At 34.9% G+C, this 25,751-nt stretch overlaps 1 protein-coding gene across 1 annotated transcript; it reads left to right on the top strand.

Moving 5' to 3' along the window:
- Nucleotides 1-894: 894 nt before the first annotated feature.
- BBS5 (Bardet-Biedl syndrome 5) lies at nt 895-25,608 on the top strand. The gene is made up of 12 exons (XM_044666520.1): nt 895-953; nt 3,463-3,545; nt 6,707-6,772; nt 7,570-7,619; nt 8,278-8,405; nt 15,010-15,145; nt 17,947-18,042; nt 20,360-20,422; nt 21,297-21,431; nt 23,422-23,505; nt 25,092-25,115; nt 25,255-25,608. Exons 1-12 carry the CDS (start codon nt 895-897, stop codon nt 25,354-25,356), a joined length of 1,026 nt encoding a protein of 341 aa, XP_044522455.1. The 3' UTR covers nt 25,357-25,608.
- Nucleotides 25,609-25,751: the final 143 nt, after the last annotated feature.

The raw sequence follows: 25,751 nt of genomic DNA, 5'->3' as shown, positions 1-25,751 counted from the left end.
GAGAGAGAGAGAGAGAGAGAGAGAGAGAGAGAGAGAGAGAGAGAGAGAGAGAGAGAGAGAGAGAGAGAGAGAGTTAGTTTAAATGTCTTTCTTCAATCATATTATGGAAAGAGCTGACTTGTTTTTGATATGGGGTTGTGGAAGGAAGGGAAAGGGAGAGCTTTTCCTTAAACCTACAAATCATTTTAACTCTCCTCAGATTCGCTGGAGAGCGTGGATGATATAGTGAGGATACTAAAGTTGCTCCTGGGTAGAAAGGAGAAAAGTGGAACTAGGAAGTTCTTTGGAAAAAAAAATAAAAAAATAAAAATGGGGTATATAGCCTTTGTTTATACTTCGTGATTTGCAGGTGGTCTCTCCCGAGAAAATGCGAGCTCCTTGAGGGCAAGGATTGATTTTTATTTTTCTTTGCACCCCCAGAGTTTAACAGCGCTTAGCACATAACCAGCGTTTAATACATGTTTAGCACAGGGCTTGGCACATAGTAGGGGTTTAATAAATGCTGGCTGACGGGATAAAAGACTACAGTCTGGATTTCCGAGATTTGAGCTTCTGGGAATTAATGGAGCGGGGCGGAGAAAGAGAAGGATATGGGAAGGAAAAAGTGATCTAAGGTAGATAGTAGCTGGTGAGGCTATGAAGTGTGGCATAAATTTAGGATTAGCAAAGAGCCTCCAGGCAGCAATCTTCAGGGTCTCAGGCACCGGAAGAAGGGAGCAATTCACCTAATGCCAGGAAGAGGGGGGGGGGGGGAGGGGAGAGGAAAGGCGCAGGCGCAATCTCTCAAGAAACTTGGCTCCCGGCGCTCGCCGTAGCACCCGTGACAGAGAAGTTCCGTTGCCTTGGAGCCGAAAGGAAGCGGCCACGGGAATCCAGCCCAAGTTCTAGGCTGCCATGTCCGTGCTAGACGCACTTTGGGAGGACCGAGATGTCCGGTTCGACGTCTCCTCTCAGTGAGTAGCCGAAGACACCCTAAGGGGTTTGGTTTCCTACGGCTTGCAGTGGGGCATAACTGCCATTTTGGGGCCCCCAGAGGGTAGTGGCGGGATCCCGGACTGCCTGAGTGGGGTTGGGGACCGAGGAACTGGGCTTGTCCAAGGGTTCAGACCAGCCCCCCATAGCCTTCGTACCCTGAAGAGTCCAGAACTGCCCTGGAGGCTGCGGGGTTACCGGGACTGAGGCTGTCGCCTAGTGACCACCCCCGGGGCAGTAAATATCAGCAGCCTCCGGGCCACCACCGTTGCAGTTCGGATCTCTTCTTCCTAAGCTTTCCATAATAGAAACATCTGGGCCAAATTAGCCTCGACAGTCAAGCAGTCTATAGACATATATTAAGTGATTACTGTGTGCCAGGCACTGTGAGGAGCTCATTCAAGTACGAGAAACATGCATGCAAACTATGCACAAACAAGCTGTATACAGGATAAACTGGAGATACTCAGCAGAGGGAATGTATTAGAATTAAGAGGGATTAGGAAAGACTTCTTGTACATTGTGGGATTTGGAGGGATTAGGAGGGAGAGAATTCTTGGCAATAGATTGGATATCGATGAGAGAATGAGGATTCAAGGAAGACACCTGAAGACACCTAGTTTGAAACTTGGGTGACCTGGAGGATAGTAGTTGCCCTCTACAGTAATAGACAATTTAGGAAAAAGAGGAGGGCTTGTGGAGGAAAGATGAGTTCAGCTTTGAACACGTTGGGTTTAAGATTTCTTTAGTACACATCCAGTTTGAGATGTCCATTGGTAGCTGGAGAAGGAAGTCAGGAGATTAGGAAAGAGGTTAGGATTGGATAAATAGATTTGAAAATCACCAGCATAGACTTGATAATTGAAGTCATGGAAACTGATGAGATTACTGATGAAAATAGTATAAAGGGAGAAAAATAGAGAGTCATAGGCAGTCTTGGGGGATGCCTACAATTAATGAGCATGACCTGAGTGAAGATCTACTAAAGGATAGAGGTCAGACAGGAGGAAAACCAGAGGAGTGTAATATCACAGAAACCTAGAAAGAAAACACAAAAATCCCTACTTAATTTTAAGTCACTGTTGGACTACTACAACAACCTGCTTCCTTCTCACTGCATTTCAACCCATCTACAGTGATCTTCTGAAAAAAGTTATCACCTTGTTCAAAATTCTTCATTGATTGTTGTCAGTAGGATAAAATTCATATTCTCTAGCCTGAGACTTATGTCCCTCCATAATTTAATATCCCCTAACCTATCCAACTTTACCTCTTGGTACTCCCCAATTTGAAATCTATTCCAGCCAAGCCATTTACCCCTAATCCCCCGAGTATACCTTTAAAAAAAATCTTAGAATCAGTACTGTTACATTGGTTCCAAGGCAGAAGAGCAGTAAGAGCTAGGCCCATGGAAGTTAAGTGACTTCCCCAAGGTCACACAGCTAGGAAGAATCTGAGGTTAGATTTGAACTCAGGACCTCTAGACCTGGCTCTTTATTTACTGAGCTACCTATCTGTCCTTCTCTGCCATGTCTTCCTCATTCCTAACTCCTATCTTCGGGCTTCTTCCCCTTCCTTATTGTATCCTTCCAACTCCTCAAATTCTACCAATTTTTCAAGGTCCAACTAATGTCCTTCTTCCTCTTTGTGGTGTTTTTAATCTTGAAGCTGATCTCTTGCTTTCCTAAATTCATACATTTTCTGTTTTTATCATTCATTTTTAGAGAATCTGAGAGTGGGAAGGGATCTCAGGGACAATGTAGTCCAACCCATAACTGAAAAGAATCCCCACCATAACACACTTGATAAATACCAGTCTATCTTCAAAGAACTCCAATAAAAGGGAAATCTAATTCTTCCTGAAGCAGCCCACTGCCCTTTTGAGCAGCTCTAGTTGTTAGGAAGTTTTTTTGATACGAAGCCTAAAGGGACCTTTGAAACTTGCATCCCTTTCCCATGGGTCCATCTTCTGGTGCCCAAAATAGTCCAGTACTTCCCTATCAAAGCCTTTCAAATATTTGAATGCAGCTGTTATGTGTCCCTTGTGTCTTCTCTTCTCCAAGCTAAACATACCTGGTTTTGTTTTCGTGGTGTTTTTTTTTTCAGACAATCCTCACATGACATGAATTCAAAGTATCTTTATGATTATCCTCAGATACTAATGTTAAATAGCATAGAACCAACCAGAGATCACTGAGGCATTATACTAGTGAAATCCTGTTAAGCTGACACTGAACCATTTTAAGTTTTAATTATGTAGTGCCTTGCATTATCACTTCATGTGTATATATCTTGTCTCCTTAATCAAATTCTAAATTCCTGAAGGATAGAGATTTGTCATTACTTTATTGTGGACTTTGTACAGTTAGTAGTCAGTATGTATTAGTTCAATAAATGAAAACATTACCAAAAATTATGTTATTTTTAGGTTAAAGCTTGTAATATATTTCCATTGATGCTAGAAATTTAAGGGCTTTAAATTTATTTTAGACAAATGAAAACAAGACCTGGAGAAGTCCTTATTGATTGCTTAGATTCAATAGAAGACACCAAAGGAAACAATGGAGATAGAGGTGAGTACACTTACTAGCATTAACTTATCCTTGACGTTTGTCTGATTATCTTAACTGAATATCAAGATTAAAGCAATATAAAATAATATTATTTATGTTTAACTTATTTCACTGTTTAGTTCACTTTTCTATGATGTCTATATATATTTCTTGTAAATGTTCTCTGGTTTTCAGGTAACTTTGAGAGTAAATTACACAGTATATTTATATAATAATATATATATAATTATAGAGTAATGGTGTCTACTTATCTATATAAATAAAACATATATAGTAATTTATACTAATCATCTTTACCGTACCTAATATCTATCCAGTAATAATAATCTATTTTTTCTATATAGGTAATAATAATAGTTATTTTATCTATATAGGTAATAATCTATATGATAGTTTTTATCTATTTAACTATATGGTAATATCTATTTAGGAGCTGTACAGTAATAATAATTTTATATATTTTTTGCATAAGGGAATTGAGGATAAATTTTCCACAGAAATAATTCATTGTTCTCTTTTAGTCTGATAAAAATCTCTGCCATATGACTTCTAGCCTCTGTATTCAATGTTCATAAACATTTATTAAACATGTCACAAGGAGCACATTCTACTAGGCATTTTGGGGGCAGGATTGAATTTACGTTAAGTAATATAATATGAGGAATGCCCCTGAAAAGGGTATCACTCCCCAATCCTTGCTGTTCATTTCCATCCACCTCAAACCTAAACTCACAAGAACCCACTCCATATCTGGCTACTCCTTCCACTGTGCCCTCTAGAATTCCCATTCTATAAATTCCCTTTCATTCTTCCTCAATACTCCTCCTTCCATCTACTAGTACTCACTGAAACCTCTCCAGCCTCCTGTACCCATGACACTAAATTCCTAGTCCTCCTTTTTCAATACTGGTTGTACCTTTACCTTCTCTTATACTTCCAACTTAATGGTTCCACTGGAGGAATCAGATTACTTCTTACTCTCCATTGCTACTACTTCCAGGCCCTCCCTCTGTAGCTATTGCTTAGCAATCTTTCCTCCTTTGTAGTTCGTTCTATTAAAATTTCTAATGCAATCACAGTGACCATTAATACCAACATCCTTCCAGTCTCTTCACAGTCTCACCTTCAAGTGCAGTTCCTGCCTTCTCAGACTAGGCAATTTCAACATATATCTTGAAAACTTCCTTGAACTATTCAGTTCCTACATCCTATTCTTTCACTGCAAATCGACTAACTACAAAGATTCTCATACCCTTGATCTTGTCATCACCAACAATTTGTTCCATTTCCATGGTCAGGATTGCTGAAATTCTGTTATCTGATACCTTTTATAATTTCATTTCACCCTGTGCCTTTCTACTCCTAAACCTAGTCTTCATTCTCACTATGATCAGAAATCCCTTTTATTGTTACTTTTATTGTTACTCTGTTTGCATTGTCCTCCCTTCTCTTGGTGAACCAGTTCAATGACACACAGCCTTCTTCTACTCTTGAATCCTTATTTTCTTGAAATATCGCCATAGCCTAACGCCATCTTACCCACACTATCTCCTTCCTTTGCTTCTACTTGTGCTGCAGAACAGAATTGGAGAAAGTCACAGAATTGTGTGGTCTATGAAATTACATTCTAATCTCAGCTTGTCCCTTACAGCAGCAAGGCAGTCCTTGTACTCCTCTCTAATTGATTCTCTACTCTGCTGACCACAGCAGCTGTTCCATACCTTTTCTTCCCTCTTTAAGTCTCCTACCAGCACCTCTTCTCCTAGCTCCAATCCAAGGGCCTTACCTCATATTGAACTAAAAAATAGAAACCATTCACCGCAAGCTCCTTGTTTTCCCCGTCTCTTCATCTCATGTACCCCTTACATTTTCCCACACTAGCTCCTCTTTTATTTTAGCTTCTGGTGAAGAGATGGTTAAATACCTTTAAAAAGCTATCTTCAGAGGTCAGCTAGGTGTTGGATAAAAAGCCAGGCCCAAAAACAGGAGGACCTGGGTTCAAATATAGCCTCAGACAACTTACTAGCTGTGTGACCCTGGACAAGTCACTTTATCCCCAAAGCCTAACCCTTTCCACTCTTCTGCCTTGGAGCCAATACACAGTATTGATTCCAAGGCAGAAAGTAAGAATTTTATTTTTTTCTAATTTTTATTTTTATTTTTTTTATATTTTTCCATGGTTACATGATTCATGTTCTCTCCCTCCCCTTTTCTCATTACCATCTTCCTGGAGCTGACAAGCAATTCCACTGCTTTATACATGTCTTATCACTCAAAACCTTTTTCCATACTATTCATATTTGTAATAGAGTAATTTTTTAAAACCACAACCCCAAATCATATACCCATATAACCAAGTGATAAATCATTAGTTTTTCTTTTGCATTTCTATTCCCATAGTTCTTTCTCTAGATGTGGATAGCATTCTTTTTCATAAGTTCCACAGGATTGTTCTTGATCACTGCATTGCTGTTAGTAGCGAAGTCTATTACATTTGGTCATTCCAAAAACGTTTCATAGAAACTAAGAAATTTTTTTAAAAAACTATCTTCATTCAATCCTCCTACTTTTCTTTTTTCACTCCCTTCTAAGCCCTCTGCAGTTTGCCTTGATACTTCATCAGTCAGCTGAAACTTTTCTCTGCAAGGTTACCAACAATCTTTTAGCTGACAAATCTAATGGCCTTCTCTCATCTCTCATCCTTCTTCTAGCATGTAATACTATTGACCACCATCTCTTAGAAGATACTATTTCCCTCTCAGTTCTCATGACACTTTTCTCTCCTACCCATGTAACAACTAATTAGTCTCCTTTGTTTGATCTTCATGTCAGAACCACTAACATGCACATATCCATAACTATTTGAGTGAAAAAATGAATGGGTAGTGTATTTGAAAGACCCACTTGACTATGAGCACTTAACCTCTGTGAATCTCAGTTTCTTCATCTGTATAATGGGAATAATTGTACTACTTACTTCACAGTAGTGAAGTGACTATGAATCATATGAGATAATAAACACTTTGTAACCATAAAGTACTCTATAAATGTGAATTTGTTACTGATAAATAGATTGAGAAATTATAGATTTCTCATCTTAAAGATGTATTACAAATTAAAATCTTTAGGCCAACTAAAAATTTTAGCCCTTTTTATTTCAGGTAGATTATTAGTGACAAATTTGAGAATTATATGGCACTCTTTGGCATTACCCAGAGTCAATCTTTGTAAGTATGTATTTAAGTTAACTTAGAGATACAAAATCTATAAATTACTATATTTCATAGTTGTTTTATTATATCTAACAATATATACAATGAAAAAATCTTATTTGTAAAATATCAAGAATTCTATATAGTAATTAATTAAAGTTTGCATCAAAATACATACATAAATGTTCTGCATTGTTTGATTTTTCTTCAGACAGATCACTTTTTCTAGAAATGATAAGGGATCAATGCTCCCGGAAGGGAGATTTGGAGAGGATTTTTAAAGACATTAGCCAGTGTGATTCCTCTTTGTTTTGTGATTTTTTTTTTGATACTCAACTTTGACATAAATGCTTTAATTGATAACCCATTTCCATTAACTACAAATAAGGGAGTTGCTATTTCCCATAGTTATGTAGTAGTAAGTAGTCATGATAACTTATTTTTTTTATCTTTAAATAATTTAAAATAGTGAAATGTCTTGAGGTTTGCCATTAATTATTGTGTAATATTTAATAATTTCCAACTATCGATTTATGAACTTTTTCATCTGGCACAAAAGATGTAAATCTTCAAGTGAGGATGCATTATGTGAGCTTTAAAGAAGCAGACTCTGCACTCTAAATTTTTATTTTTTTAGGAAGGATGCAAATAGGTGAGAAAAAAGTATACTTGCAATAATCTGTAAGCCTTTAAAAAACCTTTATTCTATTGTATAGTTGGTGTTTCAAAGTATAGAGGATTGTACTTTGTTTCCTGTAATGTGTGTTCCCTGATTAATTTACTAAAACATTTATATATTTTTAAAATTTTAGCTGTTGGCTACAATTGCATAATCAATATTACAACAAGAACTGCTAATTCTGTGAGTACAAAAATTATAAACTTATTAAAGTTGTTTAAATTGTAAGAGATAATTAAAAAGCAATTAAAAGTCTTTTTGATTTATTTTTTTTTAACCCTTAACTTTTGTGTATTGGCTCCTTGGTGGAAGAGTGATAAGGGTGGGCAATGAGGGTCAAGTGACTTGCCCAGGGTCACACAGCTGGGAAGTGTCTGAGGCCAGATTTGAACCTAGGACCTCCCATCTCTAGGCCTGACTCTCAATCCACTAAGCTACCCAGCTGCCTGTCTTTTTAATTTATTAAAAAATATTGAGGCAGCATGAAGAATAGATGAAGAACTGGTCTCAAGGCCAGGAATACCTGGGTTCAATACCTTGCCTTAAATGTATCCTATTTTTGACCCTGAAAAACTCACTTAAACTCTCTGTGCTGTAGACAACTCTTTAAAATCATAAATCACAGAGAAAATGCCAGCTTGCATTCAGGGAAGGAACTTCTTTATCCAGGAGACCTTACCAATGTTGTTACAAGTCTAGTCCTTATCCCTAAAAAATAAACATACAGCAAAGATATATTTTAGAAATTAGATTTTGCATTTTAACCAAGTTTTTCACTATTAACTAATAATTGCCTATGAAATATAAACTATTAATAAGCATTAATAATTTGTCTTTACAGAAGTTACGGGGCCAGACTGAAGCTCTTTATATACTAACAAAATGTAATAATACTCGTTTTGAGTTTATATTTACAAATGTGGTTCCTGGGAATCCTAGACTTTTTACCTCTGTCATTTCAGTACACAGGTATGGTTTAAAAAATTGTTTATATATTACTAGATAATATTTAGTTACTTTATGATATCATGGCATAAGTACTAAAGTCCTGGGAAGAATAGGACATCATTTTCCCAGAATAATAATGTCGAACAATAGCCACACCAGAAACTTGGTAAAAGGACATCTTAAAATTTAATTTGTAAATTGAAACATTAAAATTTTTTCATGATTTTTATTTGTTAAGAATAGGTAGCTAGATAAAAAGAAAAAGAGAGTTGAATTAATATAGGCATTCTCACTGGGATACTGAGGAATTTGAGAGGTTTTTTTTTTTAATTTTTTTTAAACCCTTAACTTCTGTGTATTGGCTCATAGGTGGAAGAGTGGTAAGGGTGGGCAATGGGGGTCAAGTGACTTGCCCAGGGTCACACAGCTGGGAAGTGTCTGAGGCCAGCTTTGAACCTAGGACCTCCCGTCTCTAGGCCTGACTCTTAATCCACTGAGCCACCCAGCTGCCCCAAGTCAAATTGACTTTTCTGTAGAAATAATTTATTTTTCCATCACTCATTAAGGGTATATGATTAGAGAAACAGAAAATTATGATTTTTGTCCCATTACTGAAATTCTCTTGGGCCATGATTTATAGCTGTGTGTGTGTGTGTGTGTGTGTGTGTGTGTGTGTGTGTGTGTGTGTGTGTGTGTGTAACAAATCTAAAACTGAGAGGCATAATTTTATAGTTGCTTTTATAAAGTATTACTAATACATAATATCCTAGAATTTTTAAAGCTAAAGAAGTCCTTTTATTGATATTGCAGAATTGTTGTTAGACAATTTATATGTGCAATAAAACTAAAACTAAATGCAATTAAGTAAATCAGAATCCTCATTTGCCCAGAATATTATCCTACATTTATTCTTTATCTGAAAAAGGAAGATGAGAAGATGGCATGAGAGATTTATTTTCAAAAAACATACAAAGCAACTTCTTGAATATGTCTCTGAATTAGAAGAGTGTTGAGGCCAATTTCCTATGTTTTCTACATCTGTGTTATTATAATCATCACTGATATTCAGAATACTGATCCTGAGGTACTGTAAGATCTTGTCTCATCAAAGAAATGCTTTCCTCAGTACACTGTAGTGTCCAAACCTGGAAAATGGTTGTTAACAGTAGCTGAAATAAAACTGATTCTCTGGTGAAACCTCAGTTAATGAGAAAGTACAGTTAACCATAATGCCTAATTCCCTGAGACTTTTGATTAAAATTTTACTTTATTCTTTGTTTCATTCATGGTTCCAGCTATGTGTCTAACAACAGGTTAGCAGTGAGGGAGTTAAGAAAAAAAAGACAGTTCTTAATTCTAAAGAACTATCTGCTTGGGGACGATAAAGTATACATGCATGAAATATTCAAATAATAATATAAGACAATATATAAATTATTTCTATTATATTGTGACCAAACAAGTGATAATAAATATTCTGGGATATTTATAAAATAGATCAACATAGGCTAGAATAGTCTGAGAAAGTTTTGTAGAGAACTGGGCCTTTAAGGTTAGGTATGATTTGGATAGAGAGAGAAGGGCATTTTAAGCAAAGCATTATGAATAAGTATTATCATATGTTTACCAAGATAGTTAGATTCCAAGATATTTGGGAAAAGCATCATTTGTTCAAAGAATACTAAGAACAGCCTAGTTCTATGTTTTTTAAGTCTTTGTGAATGATAGAATAATATCATTGACAAAAATAGGAATATCAGAAAAAGGAAGCTAGTTTGGAAGATAAATATGGAAAGGGTGGAATGGAGGAAGGAAGGAAGGAAGGAAGGAAATAAGCATGTATGAAGTGCCTACTATGTGCTATGCACTGTGCTAACCACTTTACAAATATTATTTCATTTATCCTCCCAGTTACTCTGAGAGGTAAGTGCTACTATTATACCAGTTTTATAATTGAGGAAACTGAAGCAGAGTGAGGTTAAGTGACTTGCCCAGAGTCACACAGCTAATAAATATCTGAGGTCAAACTTGAACCTAGGTCTTCCTGACTGCAAGCCCAGTGACACTTAGCTGCATGTCAGGGTGTGTGTATGTATGTGTGCGTGTGCGTGTGTGTGTGTACACACATGCACACATGCATATATATATATATATATTTATATATATATATAATGTGTAGGAATTATTTCAGAGAGAAAACATAGAAAAATAAGAATTCTCTATTATATATAAGCAGTGTTTTTATATCTAGAAAGTAAAACAGGCACCTGTGGCATAATAGAAAGAAAGCAGACTTCAGAGTATCCTTAACCCCTCAGTGCCCAAGGGAACTGTATTTGTTTTTTAAGCCTTATCTTCTTGGAATCAACTCTAAGTATCAGTTCTAAGGCAAAAGAGCAGTAAGGACTGGGCAGTTGGGGGTAAGTGACTTGCTGAGAGTCACATACCTAGGAATTGTCTGAGGCCACATTTGAACACAGGATCTCCCTTCTCTAGGCCTCTCTATCAACTGAGCCACCTAGCTGCTCCATAGTAGACTCTTAATGCTAGTTGACTGATAGTCTGTAAGTTGCAAAATAGCTGCAAATGTACTATAATAGAAGAATTTTCTTACTACAAATTCCCTATACTGGTGAAATGACTGATTTTTTATTTTATTTTTAAATTTATTTATAATATTTTTCCATGGTTACATGATTTATGATTCCCCATGCGTGCTTCCCACCCCCTTCCTCCCCACTCCTGGAATTGACAAGCATTTCCACTGGGTTACACATGTATCCTTGTTCAAAACCTATTTCCATGTTATCCAGTAGAGTGATCTTTTAACATCAAAACCCTAATCATATCCCCCTCTTAACTATATGATTGATCATATGTTTTTCTTCTGCATTTCTGTTCCCACAGCTCTTTCCCTGGATGTGGCTAGGGTTCTTTCTCATAAGTCCTTCAGGATTGTCCTGGGTCATCATTGCATTGCTGTTAGTAGAAAAGTATATTACATTTGATTGTGCCACAGTATATCAGTCTCTGTGTACAAGGTTCTTCTGGCTCTGCTCCTTTCACTCTGCACCAGTTACTGGAGATCATTCCAGGTCGAATGGAATTCCTCCAGTTCATTATTCCTTTCAGCACAATAGTATTCCATCACCAGCAGACACCACAATTTATACCCCCTCATTTTCCAATTTTTTGCCACTACAAAGAGCGCAGCTATATATATTTTTGTACTAGTATTTTTCCCTATTATCTCTTTGGGCTACAAACCCAGCAGTGGTATGGCTGGATCAAAGGACAGACAGTCTTTTAAAGCCCTTTGCACATAATTCCAAATTTCCCTCCAGAATGGTTAGATTAATTCACAACTCTACCAGCAGTGTATTAGGGAATGACTGTTTTTAAAATAATATTTTATTTATTATAGTTTGTGTTTTTGACATTAAGAACATTTGATATTTTTCATACCTAAAAAATTAGATGTTGAAGATACTAAATTTGAATCTATATATTTATGAAAAAGTATTTAAGTGCCTATTAAGCAGCAGAGATGCAAAATTCAAAAGTAAGGCAGTCCTTGGGTCTTGGATGTTTCAAGAACAAGACACTCCATCTCTTAGCTCCAGGCATTTTCACTGGCTTTCTCCTATTGATTCTCCCAAATCCTTCCTTATATTTTTATTTATCCTTTAAATCCCAACTAAAATCCCATCTTTAAAAAAATAATTTTTAACATTCTTTTCTTTTTACATTTCAAATTCCAAATTTTCTCTTTCCTTCCCACCCCTCTCCTAACCACTGAGAAGGCAAGCAATATGAAATCAGTTATACAAACATTTCTATATTAGTCAAATTGTTGTTGTTGTTATTGTTATCAATGCCGATGTTATAATTGTTGTTGTCATCATTGTTGTTATCACTATTGTCATCATTATCCTTGTCATCATTGTTGTTGTTATTGCTGTCATCATTATTGTTATCTTTTTCATCATTGTTGTTCCTGTTCTTACCAATGTTGTTGTTGTTGTTGTTTCATGTCATGACAAAACATGGAAACAATGGAAAATAGAAACAGTATAAGCATAATCTTGGAGTTTATATTTCTAAATACTTTTGGTCTCTATCATTTGTTATATTTGCCTGGTAGATTTAAATTGTGTTTTCTGGAGAATTTGTGAGGCAGCAAATCTATATCCTTGTCTCTAACCTTTCAACCTATCTTACCTTGGAGGCCCAATTTATTGGAGCATCTGTAACAAATAAAGGGGTGGGGTTTGGCTAGAGTTGTAAGACTTTATTAATAAAAAAGAAAGAGAGAGATTTTTGCCTTACTGATTTAAGATTTCATCCCAGCCTGGTCCCCTCCATACTGGCTGCTACTTGCTAAGCACCAGCCCAGAAAGCCAGTCTGTTCAATTGTGGAAGGAAAAAAAAGTAGCCAGATTTTTTTAAAAGCAAGAAAAATAAAATAAGAAAATTATATTTCAGTTTGGTCATCAGTTCTCTCTCTAGAGATAGTTAGCTATTATTTATCATTACTTCTTTGAAACTATTGTGGATTGTATTGACTGCATTGATCTTAGAAGCTAAGTCTTTCATAGTTCATCACAACATTACAATAATCATTATCCTGGCTCTTCTGACTTTACTTTGTATAGCTCATATAGATCTTGTCATGTTTTTCTGAAACTGCTTACCTTGTCATTTTTTTATAGCACAATAGTACTCCATCACAATCATGTACCACAACTTATCCAGCCATTCTCCAATTGATTAGCATTCTTTCAATTTCCACTTCTTTGCTACCACAAAAAGAATACCTTTTATGTTTCTCTTTAATTTTGTACTTGGACATCAAATTTTCTGTTTAAGTCTGGCCTTTTCTTCAGGAATGCTTATATATCTTCTTTATTATTAACTGACCATACTTTACCCTTAAAGAATATAGTCAGTTTTGATGGGTAGGTGATTCTCAGTTGTAAACCCAGTTCCCTTGCCTTCCAGAATGTATTCCAAGTCAGAAGATTTGGTCCTTCATTGTGGAAGCTGCTATATCCTGTGTAATCCTGTCTGCCTGACTGGTGCTCCATGATATCTGAATTGTTTCTGACTGCTTGCAGTATTTTTCCCTTTGGCCTGGGAGCTCTTTAACTTAGCTATATCATTCCTGGGAGTTGTCATTTGGGGATTTATTGTAGGAAATGATCTATGGCTTCTTTCAATCTCTATTTTACCCTCTTGTTCAAGAATATCAGGGCAGTTTTCCTGAATAATTTCTTGTAATATGATGTCTAGGCTTCTTTTTTTTTTTTTTTTTTTTTTGGTCATGACTTCCAGGTAGTCCAATAATTCTTAAATTGTTTCTCCTGGATCTATTTTCTAGGTCATTGGTTTTTTTCAATGAGATATTTCATTTTTTTTCTTCTGCTTTTTTTTATTTTTATTTTGTTTTGTTATTTTTTGATATCTTATGAAGTGATTGGCTTCTTTTTGCCCAATTCTAATTTTTAAAGACTGAATTTCTTCCATGACCTTTTGATCCATTTGGTACATTCTTCTTTTCATGTCACTCTTTTCTTCATTGGATTTTTGTTCCTCTTTTTCCAGTTGACCATTTTGCTTTTTAAACTGTTGTTTTCTTTTTCCCATTTTTCTCCAACTTGTCTTGTTTGGTTTTTGAATTCCTTTTTGAGTTCTTCTAGAGCAGGGGTCGGCAACCTTTTTGGCCATGAGAGCCATAAATGCCACATTTTTTAAAATGTAATTTCATGTGAGCCATACAGTGCTCACAGTGCGCACTCCTGTAATAGTGCACACTCATGTAACAGCGCCTAAAAAGAAATTGACTTTATGGCTCCTGCAGAAAGAGCCATATGTTGCTGACCCCTGTTCTAGAGCATGAGCCCAGTTCCCAGTTGTTGTTGGGTTTTTTTTTGAAGTTTTGCTTGCACTTCCTTGGGTTCCATCATCCTCTGTTGGTTCTCTTCGTTCTTTTTCCCACAGAAGCTTTTAATAGTTACCTTCTTTTTTTTTTGTTCATTTTCTCAGCAACTATTTTGTTGTTGTTGTTGTTGTTTTTGCCTCTGGACTGTAGCCTTTCAGATTCTCTCTCTGCTGGTTTACTGGATTAGGCCAGTTGAGTTAATCTGCCCTGGGGCTATGTCTTCAATGGGAACATATTTTTTTTAAACATAGAATAAAACAATGGTCTCCATAAATCTTAAATTTCTAATTACTATATTTACATGACCCCCAAGTATGCTAGTGGCTTCTTCCTGAGATTCTTTCTAATCAATCTTGTATATATCTTATTTCTACATAATCATTTGTATATTTCTTCCCCTATTGGACTGAAAAAGGACTGTTTTTACCTTTCTGAGTATCTCTAATGCTGAGCACAGTGCCTGGTATAGAGTAGGAACTTAATAAATTCTTGTTGATTGACTGCTAACATGCATTGAAACAAAAAATAAAAACTGATTTTTGTGAAGCTGGTTAACATCCACATTAGTTACTTATGCAGTGTAGACAATAAATGCATAATTACATCAGTAATGTTTCATACATGTATAAATATGTTTTAAAAATTACATTTTAGCTTTGCTGACCTATTTTTTTTTTACTGTAGGGCTTATGAAACTTCTAAAATGTACCGTGATTTTAAACTGAGGAGTGCATTAATTCAAAACAAGCAGCTAAGATTATTACCACAGGAACAAGTATATGATAAAATCAATGGTGTTTGGAATTTATCCAGTGACCAGGTATGGTTCAAGGCAAAAAAATAATAAAGCTTGTTAAGTTGGAACCTTAATAGTCATGTTTACGTGGCTCTCCTACTCAGACATTCAGTTGCTTCTGCATCTCTTCAATATAAGCATCCCCTCCAACAGTGCAGATAACAGCCCATACCTCACTTCCCATTCTGGAAAATGCTTGTCCATATCCTTCTTTTAAATTCATTGCAAGAAGTCTAATGTGCTGAGAGCCTTCCTTGATTTCATTTGACATTGCAAAGGTACCATCATTGTCCTTTAGTTCTACTTCGCTGTTACCATATGGCCAGCTCAGCTTCTTTTCCTCCAGTATTTCTTTGATGACATCCTTTATTCAACCTCTTTTCGTAATTCCCTATTGGTAAAGTGTTTCAGCTTGCTCACATTCACCTTGACCCTTTTCATTGCCCTCTGTGTGATATATTTTTTCAGTTCTCTGGAGACTATTATACTCTGTCTCATGGCTATGAAAGAAAACTGGAATAATATTAGTATTGAAAACTATTTCCCATAGATATGTTAAAATTTTATAAAATTCCTTGAAAGATTTAACAACAGAGATAATCTCATTTGATAACACTGTGATCAATAATATCAGATGAAGCATAAAATAGGCATGCCAGCCAAAGGTGTTTGCCATTGTGATGGAGAAGCTCCAATACAATTTGAAGAATTCCATATAGATAGTGAAGTCCTCTGAATGGTCCTATTTGCAGGTGAGACCGAGTTGATTACATTACACCTCAGAACATTACAGAGCTCCATAAGCACTCAAGAGTGTGGTCTAACTTCAACATTTGAAAAACCAAAAAGATTAAGACAATATATTATCCAAATCATTATATGTTGTTGGATGGACAGCCTTTAGAGCATGTCCAGCTGTGTGTGCATGTGTGTATCTTGATTAGACACTGCAAGTGCATAGTGAATGGGCCCCAGGACTGAGAGAACAGGTTGGATTGTCTTTGGGAAATTACAAAATCTTTTAATGACTCCAAACATCTTAAAAACAAAATATGTCCTTTGGCACACTGTTAAAAATACAAGTATTATAACACCTGTTATGTACTAATTAACATTCTGATTCTGTTTATTCTAAACTTCCTTTACATGCTGAATCTAGAATATATGAAAGAGGATAAATGTATTGATATCTATCATTGTTACTCTTGTTAGTATCTCCTACTAGTGATAATTTCTTAGAGCATTCTGTCTGAACCCCTCTTTTACCTCATCCTTCTCTACCATCTATTATACTTTTATCTGTGTGTATGATACCCTGTAGAATGTAAAACTCCTTGACGACAGAAACACTTTGTTTTTTCTCTTTGTATCTCTTTTACCTCACACAATACCTTGGTATATGGTAGTAAATGGTAGGTGCTTAATAAATATCAAATTAAGTTGAATTTTAACAAAACAAAAATGTTTTCCCTTTGTTTTAGCAAGACTCTAGGAGTAACACAAACATTTTTCTAAGTGAGAGATAAATAAAAAATATATATAACATTCTTTTTTATTAAATGTTCCCAGGATAGCTAAATGACTTAGTGTATAGAGAGCCAGGCCTGGAGATGGGAAGACCTGGGTTCCATTTTGGCCACAGACACTTCCTAGTGATGTGACACTGGACAAGTCACTTAACCTCAGTTGTATAACCCTTATCACTCTTCTGCCTTGGAACAGTTCCTTAGTATCAATTCTAAGACAGTCAATAAGGGTTTAAAAAATAATTATTTATTTTTAAAAAGAAGTGTCCCATACCAAAATGGATTATAATAATGACTTCAGGCTAATTGTATTGTCAAGATTGAAAATAGTCTGATTCTGGAGAGCTGTGCTATGTATCTCATATCCTTTTCATATATTTTTATAAATCTGGTCATCCAAAAGAGGCCTCTTTAATTGCTGGTTTGTTTTGAAATTTGAAATGTTATACCCAATCATGAATTATCACATACATTTTCTTCTTTTTGAAAGGCAGTGTATAGAGTCTTTGTATTATAAATTATTCCATTTAAGATTTGGAATCAGGAAAACCTGGGTTCAAATTTTGCCTCCCAGCCTTATTAGCAAGATGATGATGGACAAGTCACTTAATTCCTCATTTGTGAAGAGGGGATAATAATACCTGCAGAACCTTATCTCACTGAGTGATTATGGGGTATATAAAGTACATATTTTAAAGTGCTATACAAATATTTATTTTTAAGTACTGGGTTACTTTTTATTTGCTTTTAAAATCTTTAGACTATCAAACTAGAACATTTTAGAATTAAGTTTTTGAGTAGTCATGGTTACCTGAAAGAGAGCTTTATGCTCTAGTTTATGATAGCAAGAGCCATAAAGTATTCCTGGTGGGCTCTGAGAGGTTATCATATATATATTTTTTTCTTACTTACCTTGCCATAACTTTTCTTTTTTTTTTTTCTTTATACCCTCACCTTCTGTCTTAGAATCAATACTAAACAGCCACTCCAAGATAGAAGAGCAATAAAGGCTAAGTAATTGGGGTTAAGTGACTTGCCTAGGGTCACACAGCAAGGAAGTATCTGAAGGCATATTTGAACCCAGGCCCTTCTGACACCAGGCTTGGTGCTCTATACATTGTGTTACCTAGCTGCTCTACCATAACTGTTCTAACATCCTAACACTTAAGGAAGTTGTGATGTTACTGACAATAAAGTTTAATTTAGGCATTGTTTGTAGAAATATTTAGCATAATTCCTAATTTTTTCAGTAATAGCCTATGGATTTTAATCACTGTATATCTTAAATTGTTTTTATAGGGAAATCTGGGAACCTTTTTTATTACTAATGTGAGAATTGTTTGGCATGCAAATATGAATGACAATTTCAATGTCAGCATACCATATCTGCAGATTGTAAGTATGCACATTTTGGTGGCCCTATTTTAATATAACTTAAAAATGAATTGTTTCCATTTAGTATTTTGGCAAATACTAATATATAATTATAAAACCCAAAAAGAATTTTTATTTGTTTTAGACTAGTTCACCATTTTCTTTCTATTTGTTAAAGTAATAGCAGTTTTTATTTCAGAATGCCTAGTTAATTATGATAAAAATGATCATAATTTGCTTTTTCAACATAGGAAAAAATTCTAAGGCATACATAAGATAGTATGCCATTATCAGTTAACATTCTAGGAAAAGTAGAGTACACTGGAACTTTCAAATAACCCTGTTTACCATGAAGAGAAAGTACAAAGTGGGCCTTTCTTGGATGTCTCATAAGATATTTAGGTTATCCAAGATATCCCCACAATTTCCTTATAAAGGAATATAAGACAGGTCAGGAACAAAATTGCCCAAATCCAGAACTTAAGTTCTAGAAAGGAAAAATATTTCAGAGAGACTTTAAATCTCAAGAAGCCACAATCAGGATCATTTAGTAGCTACCACCGTTAAGGAGAAGAGAACTTGGAATATAATATCCCAAGAAGTAAAAGATCTAGGCTTATGACCAAGTTATCAAAGGAAAAAATAGCCTACTCTTTGATTTACGTACAATTCTAGCAGAAACAGTTTTATTTAAGAGTAATCTAATATCCAAGCATTTTCTGCTTAGGGAAAGACAGACAAACTGACAGTTCCCTCATGCCCTCTGATATACCTCTCTGCACCAAGAAAATTTTAGTTGACATTTACAGGTATTTTGAACAAAGGAAGTTCATAGTATGTTAGAAAACAACTTGGTGTTAATATCTCAGAAGATGGTTGATAAACAAAAACACTATCCCGTTCTTTTTTGGACAACTTCCTTTAAGGAATCAGTGGGACCCCACTCAGAGATCATATCAATAGGCTTTCTCAATGGAGAATAATGGGTCTTAAGCCAGATAGCTTCTGGGGAAGGAAAACTGGAGACTACCCTTAGATGGATAATGGTCCAAATGGATTCTGGTTAGGGAAAACAATGGTATTATTTGCCTAAGAAAGCTTTTAACTTTTTGCCCTACCTTGTTTCCTAAAAGTTTAGAAGGGGTTTTAGACAGCAGAAAATATTCTTTCTTAATGTTTTGCATTTTATTAAGAGGGAGGTTTTATGCTTTGCATGTTTCCATACCTGGCAAAACTGAGCATAGAAAAAGTATAGTCGGGGTAGGGGAGTAGCATTGGAGTGGGCTTCTAATGAAATAAAGGACTTCTATACATTCCTAATGCTAGAAGTGAGTAAAGGCATTGTAATACAAACCCAGGAGTCAAAACCAACATAACACAATAAATTAAAAACCAGCAAATAGAAGAAATTAAAAAGAATATAAAGTGTTTACATTACATTGGAGGAGATAATACAAGTGTTTCTTCAGAGCCCTAGTCATCAGGGATTATAAAGTAAAGTATGATGTAGCTCAGAATAGTTTTATTATGGTTTGATGATCTGAAAAGAAAAAAGAAAAAAGGGGAAAAGGAATCCGCTAGTGAAAAATGGAGGAAGAAACATTGGAAGGGAAAGGTGAGGAAGGAGTTGAAGGAACTTGAACCTCACTTTCACCCAAACTAATCAGAGTAAGAAAGTTGGAGAGAAAATACAATTATTAAGTCCTTATTCTATGTTATGCACTGTGCTAGGTTGGGAAACAAAAGAAAACAATATGGTCTATGTCCCTGTTTCCAATGTTCATTGGCTTTAGGTCTCCTATCTACATCCATTTATAAATCTCATACCACATGACCATTCTTTACATGTTGTTTGAAATATAACATTCTTTAGATTATGAGGAAAAATAGTTCAGTAAGTAGGGAAGAGGAAGCAAATATCCATTTCAACAACTTCTGCCAAATAAGCCACATTAAAAAAAATGGCCTTTGAGTGCTAATAGATTCCTTGCCCCTAATTTACTTTTTTTAATTGCCTAGTACTGGTACATGATGCAGAGTCAGAAACATTTTTAGGAAACTACATTTTTGTAGTTGATACTTTTTACAGACTTTCTTAGTATTGACTATTTCATCATTGATATTGGTGTATTTATTGATTTCCAAGGTGGGATGATATGGGGAGAAATGTTTTTATCTGTTAGATGTTGGTTGTCTTTGTCATGCTGTATTTATTGTACTTATCATTGCACCATGAAAAAAATGGAATTGTAGAGTTAAAAACTCAATAGTCTAAATGTTAAATAGTCATCACCAAATAATTAAAATGCATTTTTTTCCTTTTTCATTTTATAACTAGCGTTCTATAAAGATCAGAGATTCAAAGTTTGGTTTAGCACTTGTTATTGAGAGTTCTCAACAGGTAAGATATTTAAAATTTTTATCCCTGTGTTTTAATAAGTACAAGATCTGTGTGACAGTCTAGATCTGAGAGTTTTTAAATAACACAATATGATACGAGTCAATAATGGGGAACACAAGAAAGGGATTATCTATATGTGTGAGCTTACAAAGGAAGACCAAATCTTATTTAGATGTTCCCCCCACCCCCCCAAAAAAACAATAATACTTGTTAGGTTAGGAAAATGTTATGTGGGTAGAACTCTTTTTTTTTAGGTGTCATTTAAAAGGATACTTTATTATCTCTCAGTGTCCACATCTTTATGCTTAGTAAGTACCAGGCACTGTGCTAAGTGCTGAGAATACAAATACAAACAAATAAAAACAGTCTCAACCCTCCAAGAGTTTGACAATATAAATGGGGGGCTAGAGTTGGAAGGAGGAGGAGGAGGATATTCACATGGAGGCTATTCACATGACTTGTCTTGGAGATGACCAGAGTAGTGGGCCCAAGACCAAAAAAGCAAAAGGGAAAATTTACTCATCAGAACATAGAGTCCTGTGTGGAGGTCTGAGTGCTGGGGTGGGGAAGAGGAAGAGGAAGCCAGAGTACAGGTGGACTGGTATGGAGATTGTTCTCTGGAGATCAAGAATATTAGAGTTTCTATTGCAAAAATGAATAATATGGGAATACGTTTTAAGTGATAATACATGTATAACCCAGTAGAATTGCTTGTTAGCTCCAGGAGCGGGGAGGGAGAGAACATGAATCATGTAACCATGGAAAAATATTTTTAAAAATAAAATTATATTTTTAAAAGAATATTAGAGTTTTATAATATCTTATGTGATAGAAATATTTCTTCAGGTTCTTTTTAAATGATTATTTCTTGTAGAGTGGAGGATATGTTCTTGGTTTCAAAATAGATCCTGTAGAGAAACTACAGGAGTCTGTAAAGGAAATAAATTCACTTCACAGAGTCTATTCTGCCAGTCCTATATTTGGAGTGGATTATGAGATGGAAGAAAAGGTAATCTCTTCAGCTTATTAAATAAACGATTTGCCATATTATTTTATAAGGTTATCATAGTCAAATGCATAGAAAACATTAAGAACATTACATACAAAAATTTTATTTTGACAAGCTTAAAATGATTAACAATTCATTGATTGTGTCTGCCTAGCACTTCTCTTCCTCCATCTCTAAGACATGCATCTAGCCAACCCCCTGATTCTTTTATCCCTGCTATCTATACCTAAGCAAAAAGCTCTCCCCCAATTCGACCCCTTCCTGTACTATCATTGCTATCCAACTCAGTCATACTCAATCCCAACCCTAACTGTGGTCTACCCATACTTCACTCTAGACTCTTCCATTATGCCTGGTAGAATGCCATTTCTATTGTGGGATAATGTCTAATATACTCTTTTCTATGGGCACCCACTCTACCTTATTTTAACTGAAAATTGGTTCTTACTCCATAGACCTCTCCAATGAAGGCTATTTCTTTTGACAGTTTCCCTGTATTACTACTGTAAGAGAAGCTTCAAATATCACCTTTTGGTGAACAAGCCTCAAATCTTTTATCTCTGTCTTTGATTATTCACCTGGCATCATTTCCCCATTTCTAATCACCTATAGGACTTTTCCACCCACATCTCAAAACATGCCTAAAACCAGATTTTTCCTCTTCCTGATTCCAGACTTGCTCCTCCTCCTCATTTCCTTATTTCCATTCATTGCACCACCATTCTCCTAGGGATTTATATGTATGTCCTCACTGTCCTCCTTCCTTTTCTCATTTCTAACCTCCATTTAGTCACCAAGACTTATCAGTTCTTCTTTTACATGCCTCTCAAATCTATACCTTCCCTTTTATTCCTTTTGCCATCCCTGATTTCAGGCCCTCATTTCCCACATTTGGACTCTTGTAATAATAGTCTGGTCTTATAAAGTTTTCCCCCATCTAGGTCTATCCAACATATTTCCACTTTATTCCTAAACACTATTTTGTTCATATCATTTTTCTATTTTAAAAACAGTCATTAATTCTCCCCCTCTCCATTAAATAAAATCCAAAACCCATAGCCTGGCATTTAAAGTCCTAGACAGTATAGCTCCAACTTGCTTTTCTAACCTGACATAGTGCAAATCAGTCACATGAATCTTGAAGTCCAACAAAACCCTACAAAAATGTATCACTTGCCATTCTCAAAGCAAAACTTGATTGTCTTTATCTTGACACCCGTTCTTCCACTGGAAAACACATTGCCCAATCTTTACCTCCCAGAGCCATTTTAGGCACAGTTTTGTTTAGCCTTATGACCATCTGGACATGATTGGTACCCTTCCATTTTGAATTCTATGGCACATAGTACTTTTCCTTATATGATACTTCTTTGTTTATTGCCTGTTTCCTTACAATTATTTCTATACAATTCTAATCTCCTCTACTAGGTTATTAGTTCTTTTAAGGCAGGGACTGTAGAATACATTTTTGTATCCCACACAGTATCATGCACATCAATCAGAAGTACTCAGCAATACATTTTGAATTAAATTGTAAATAATAACTGCTCTTTGCTTTAAAATTCATTCAACAGACATTTATCAAGCACATAGTATGGCACAAAAAAAACTGGGATATGAAAAAAGTGATCACATAAATATATTTACTATTTTCTTTTAGGTTTCTCTAGATGTAATATTTGTAGCATGTGTAATATTTGCCCACTAAAATTGTTTGATGTTGACCTAACTTGTTTTTGAAATCTAAATTTCAATTGAAACTATTATAAATTATTCATTTTAAAAACCAAATTGATTTACAGTTGAAAATTATTCTGTAATAGAGGAATGCAGCTCAGATAGATTTTTGTAAAACCTTAGTAGTTGTCATTGAAGAAAACTCCCAAATCACATTTTCCTAATGAAAGTTGGTATGATTTTAGTATAACTTTGATATATTTTATCAGACTACTTTTTGTGCAGTCTAATTTACAAAAATCTTGATTTACAGCCTCAACCTCTTGAAGATCTGACAGTTGAACAAATTCAGGATGATGTAGAAATAGATTCTGATGAACACACTGATGCTTTTGTGGTAAGCATTCTCAAAGATATCCATTGAATTGATATCATTTTTTTCATCTTTGTAGTTTAATTAATTAAATAAAATACGAGTCAATAAAATATCCTAGAACTTAGGACATTTGAAAACACAGCTATCTTATGTGCACAATTTTTAAGCATAGGATCAAAAGATATATGTATTCTAATCTAAGAATGTTTTAGTTTTTCAAATGGAAGTAGTTATTCAGATGATTTAAGACAAGTAAAAAGTTTCTTCATGCTTTGGACTATTAGAAGATGTTAGAGTTGAAGTTTATTCTAAAATTATACATTTCATTGTCTCCCATTCTCAGAGCCATTCACCACAAAACCCAAACAATAACAACACATTGTTTTCTCTTTTAATTCTTTCTCTGGTGAATTAAAAACCTTGGTAGAGAATCATTCTTCTTATTTCTTTTGATTCTCTATTAATGAAGGAGGCATATTCTAATTGGAGATGGAGTATATGTAGTTTTCCAACTGGTATTGTTTGGTCAAAAAAAGTGAGAAAGTTCTCCTTTGTTTTACTTCTACAAGTGAACTCCAAACACTGCTCAAGTTGAATACATAAGGAGGAAGTAGTTTTTTAAAAAATTAACTAGATAGCTCAGGAGATAAAGAACCAGGCCTGGAGAGAGGAAGTCCTAAATTCAGATTTGGCCTGAGACACATACTAAGTTTGTGACCCTAGGGCAACTCACTTAACCTCTATTGCCTAGCTCTTACCATTCTCCTGCCTCGGAATCAATATATAGTATTGATTCTAAGATGCAAGATAAGGGTTAAAAAAATTAACTTGAGCACAATGTCTCATTGATAGGTAGGTAGTAAAGGAAGTAGGGCAGAAAAAAATTTTGAAGCAGAAGTATAAAAAGTCTAGAATCATTTTAATTTATTACCATGTTGCCATGCCAAACCACACACAGAGAAAATATTTTCTGATCATATTAATGATTTTTGCCAACATAGGTGATGCTGATTAAGTTACTCGTTTTATCTTTTTTTAAGAAAATAGTACTAACAATAGTTAATTCAGCATGTCAAAGATTCATATTTGGATATATATTTGCTCCAGACTAACACAGATACAACTCTACCTGAGTACATGATTTAATGAGTTGCTGTGGCTAAAAAAACTTCCTCAGTTAGTGATTGGCCCTCTCTGGTGATGAAGCTTCCTAAATTTCGTTAGGTTCTTGGAAGACAGATAGGATTAATCATCCAGCCCATACTTGATGTCTTTCTGGCCTGGAAAAACCTATGAGAATTATCACAACTTTGACACAGCCTTTGAAATCAACCCAAATCTAAAGGAGGCACTGGAGTAGGACCTTAATGTTATAGTAATTATATCATATATTTAGTGTTTAAAGCTTACAGAAGAATTATTTTATTGCTTATATAAAATACTAACATCAGTTAGGTGAATTCTCTTATGATAATTTTTAAAGAAAACATGTTATAGGGAGTAAATGAAAATTCATTCAGTTACAGAATCATTCTGAAAATTACTACTTAGCCCATAGAGCTAATCTTTTAGCTATGTGGAATTTAATAGATTCCTTTTTCTTATAGGCTTATTTTGCTGATGGCAATAAGGTAAGGTTGTTTACCTTATTATCAAAATTACAATTTTAGAATTTCATTAATTTAATTTAATATTCACAAACTTATATGGAATCTTTTGTTTATTCCTATTTCTTACCTATGCTGTTTTCTCATCTTAACTGTCAAAAAGCAACAAGATCGTGAACCTGTATTTTCAGAAGAACTGGGACTTGCAATAGAAAAATTGAAGGACGGATTCACCCTGCAGGGACTTTGGGAAGTAATGAGTTGATCTTGATTTGAGCTGAGTTTCTATTTAAAGATACTTTAAGATTGAAGATGCTAATGGTCTGGTATAACATAGAGAATAGTCATGTATCAAGTAATAACTTTAAGGAATTTAAGAAAAAATGCATTTATCTAAAATGTTATTGCCAGTTGCCTTATTTATCCAAAAATTGTAACAGAATTTCATTTAGTTTGTTGAATTTATAAACTGTACATAGCATTTTAATTTTGTACATTAATGAATTTGCTGCCATAAAATGACTGTATATGATTGTGTTTAATAAAGAGTATTTGTATAGTACTTTTTAATGTTTTGCAAATATTATTTAGGAGAATAAGACAGGAAGTTTGAGTCAGAGATGAACTTTTCTGAACTTAAGTAGGGTAAAAAAAATGTGT

Source organism: Gracilinanus agilis, chromosome 3 (assembly GCF_016433145.1).
Source record: "Gracilinanus agilis isolate LMUSP501 chromosome 3, AgileGrace, whole genome shotgun sequence".
NCBI lineage: Eukaryota > Metazoa > Chordata > Mammalia > Didelphimorphia > Didelphidae > Gracilinanus > Gracilinanus agilis.
The sequence above is the reverse complement of the archived record's forward strand: the minus strand, read 5'-3'. Positions and strand labels throughout refer to the sequence as shown.

Bases quoted from the DNA above. Each gene is read 5' to 3' on its own strand.
- BBS5 (XM_044666520.1), top strand. From the start codon at position 895: ATGTCCGTGCTAGACGCACTTTGGGAGGACCGAGATGTCCGGTTCGAC. The intron at 7,620-8,277 runs GTGAGTACAAAA...TTGTCTTTACAG, and splicing joins CAACAAGAACTGCTAATTCT to AAGTTACGGGGCCAGACTGA. The intron at 20,423-21,296 runs GTAAGATATTTA...TATTTCTTGTAG, and splicing joins TTATTGAGAGTTCTCAACAG to AGTGGAGGATATGTTCTTGG.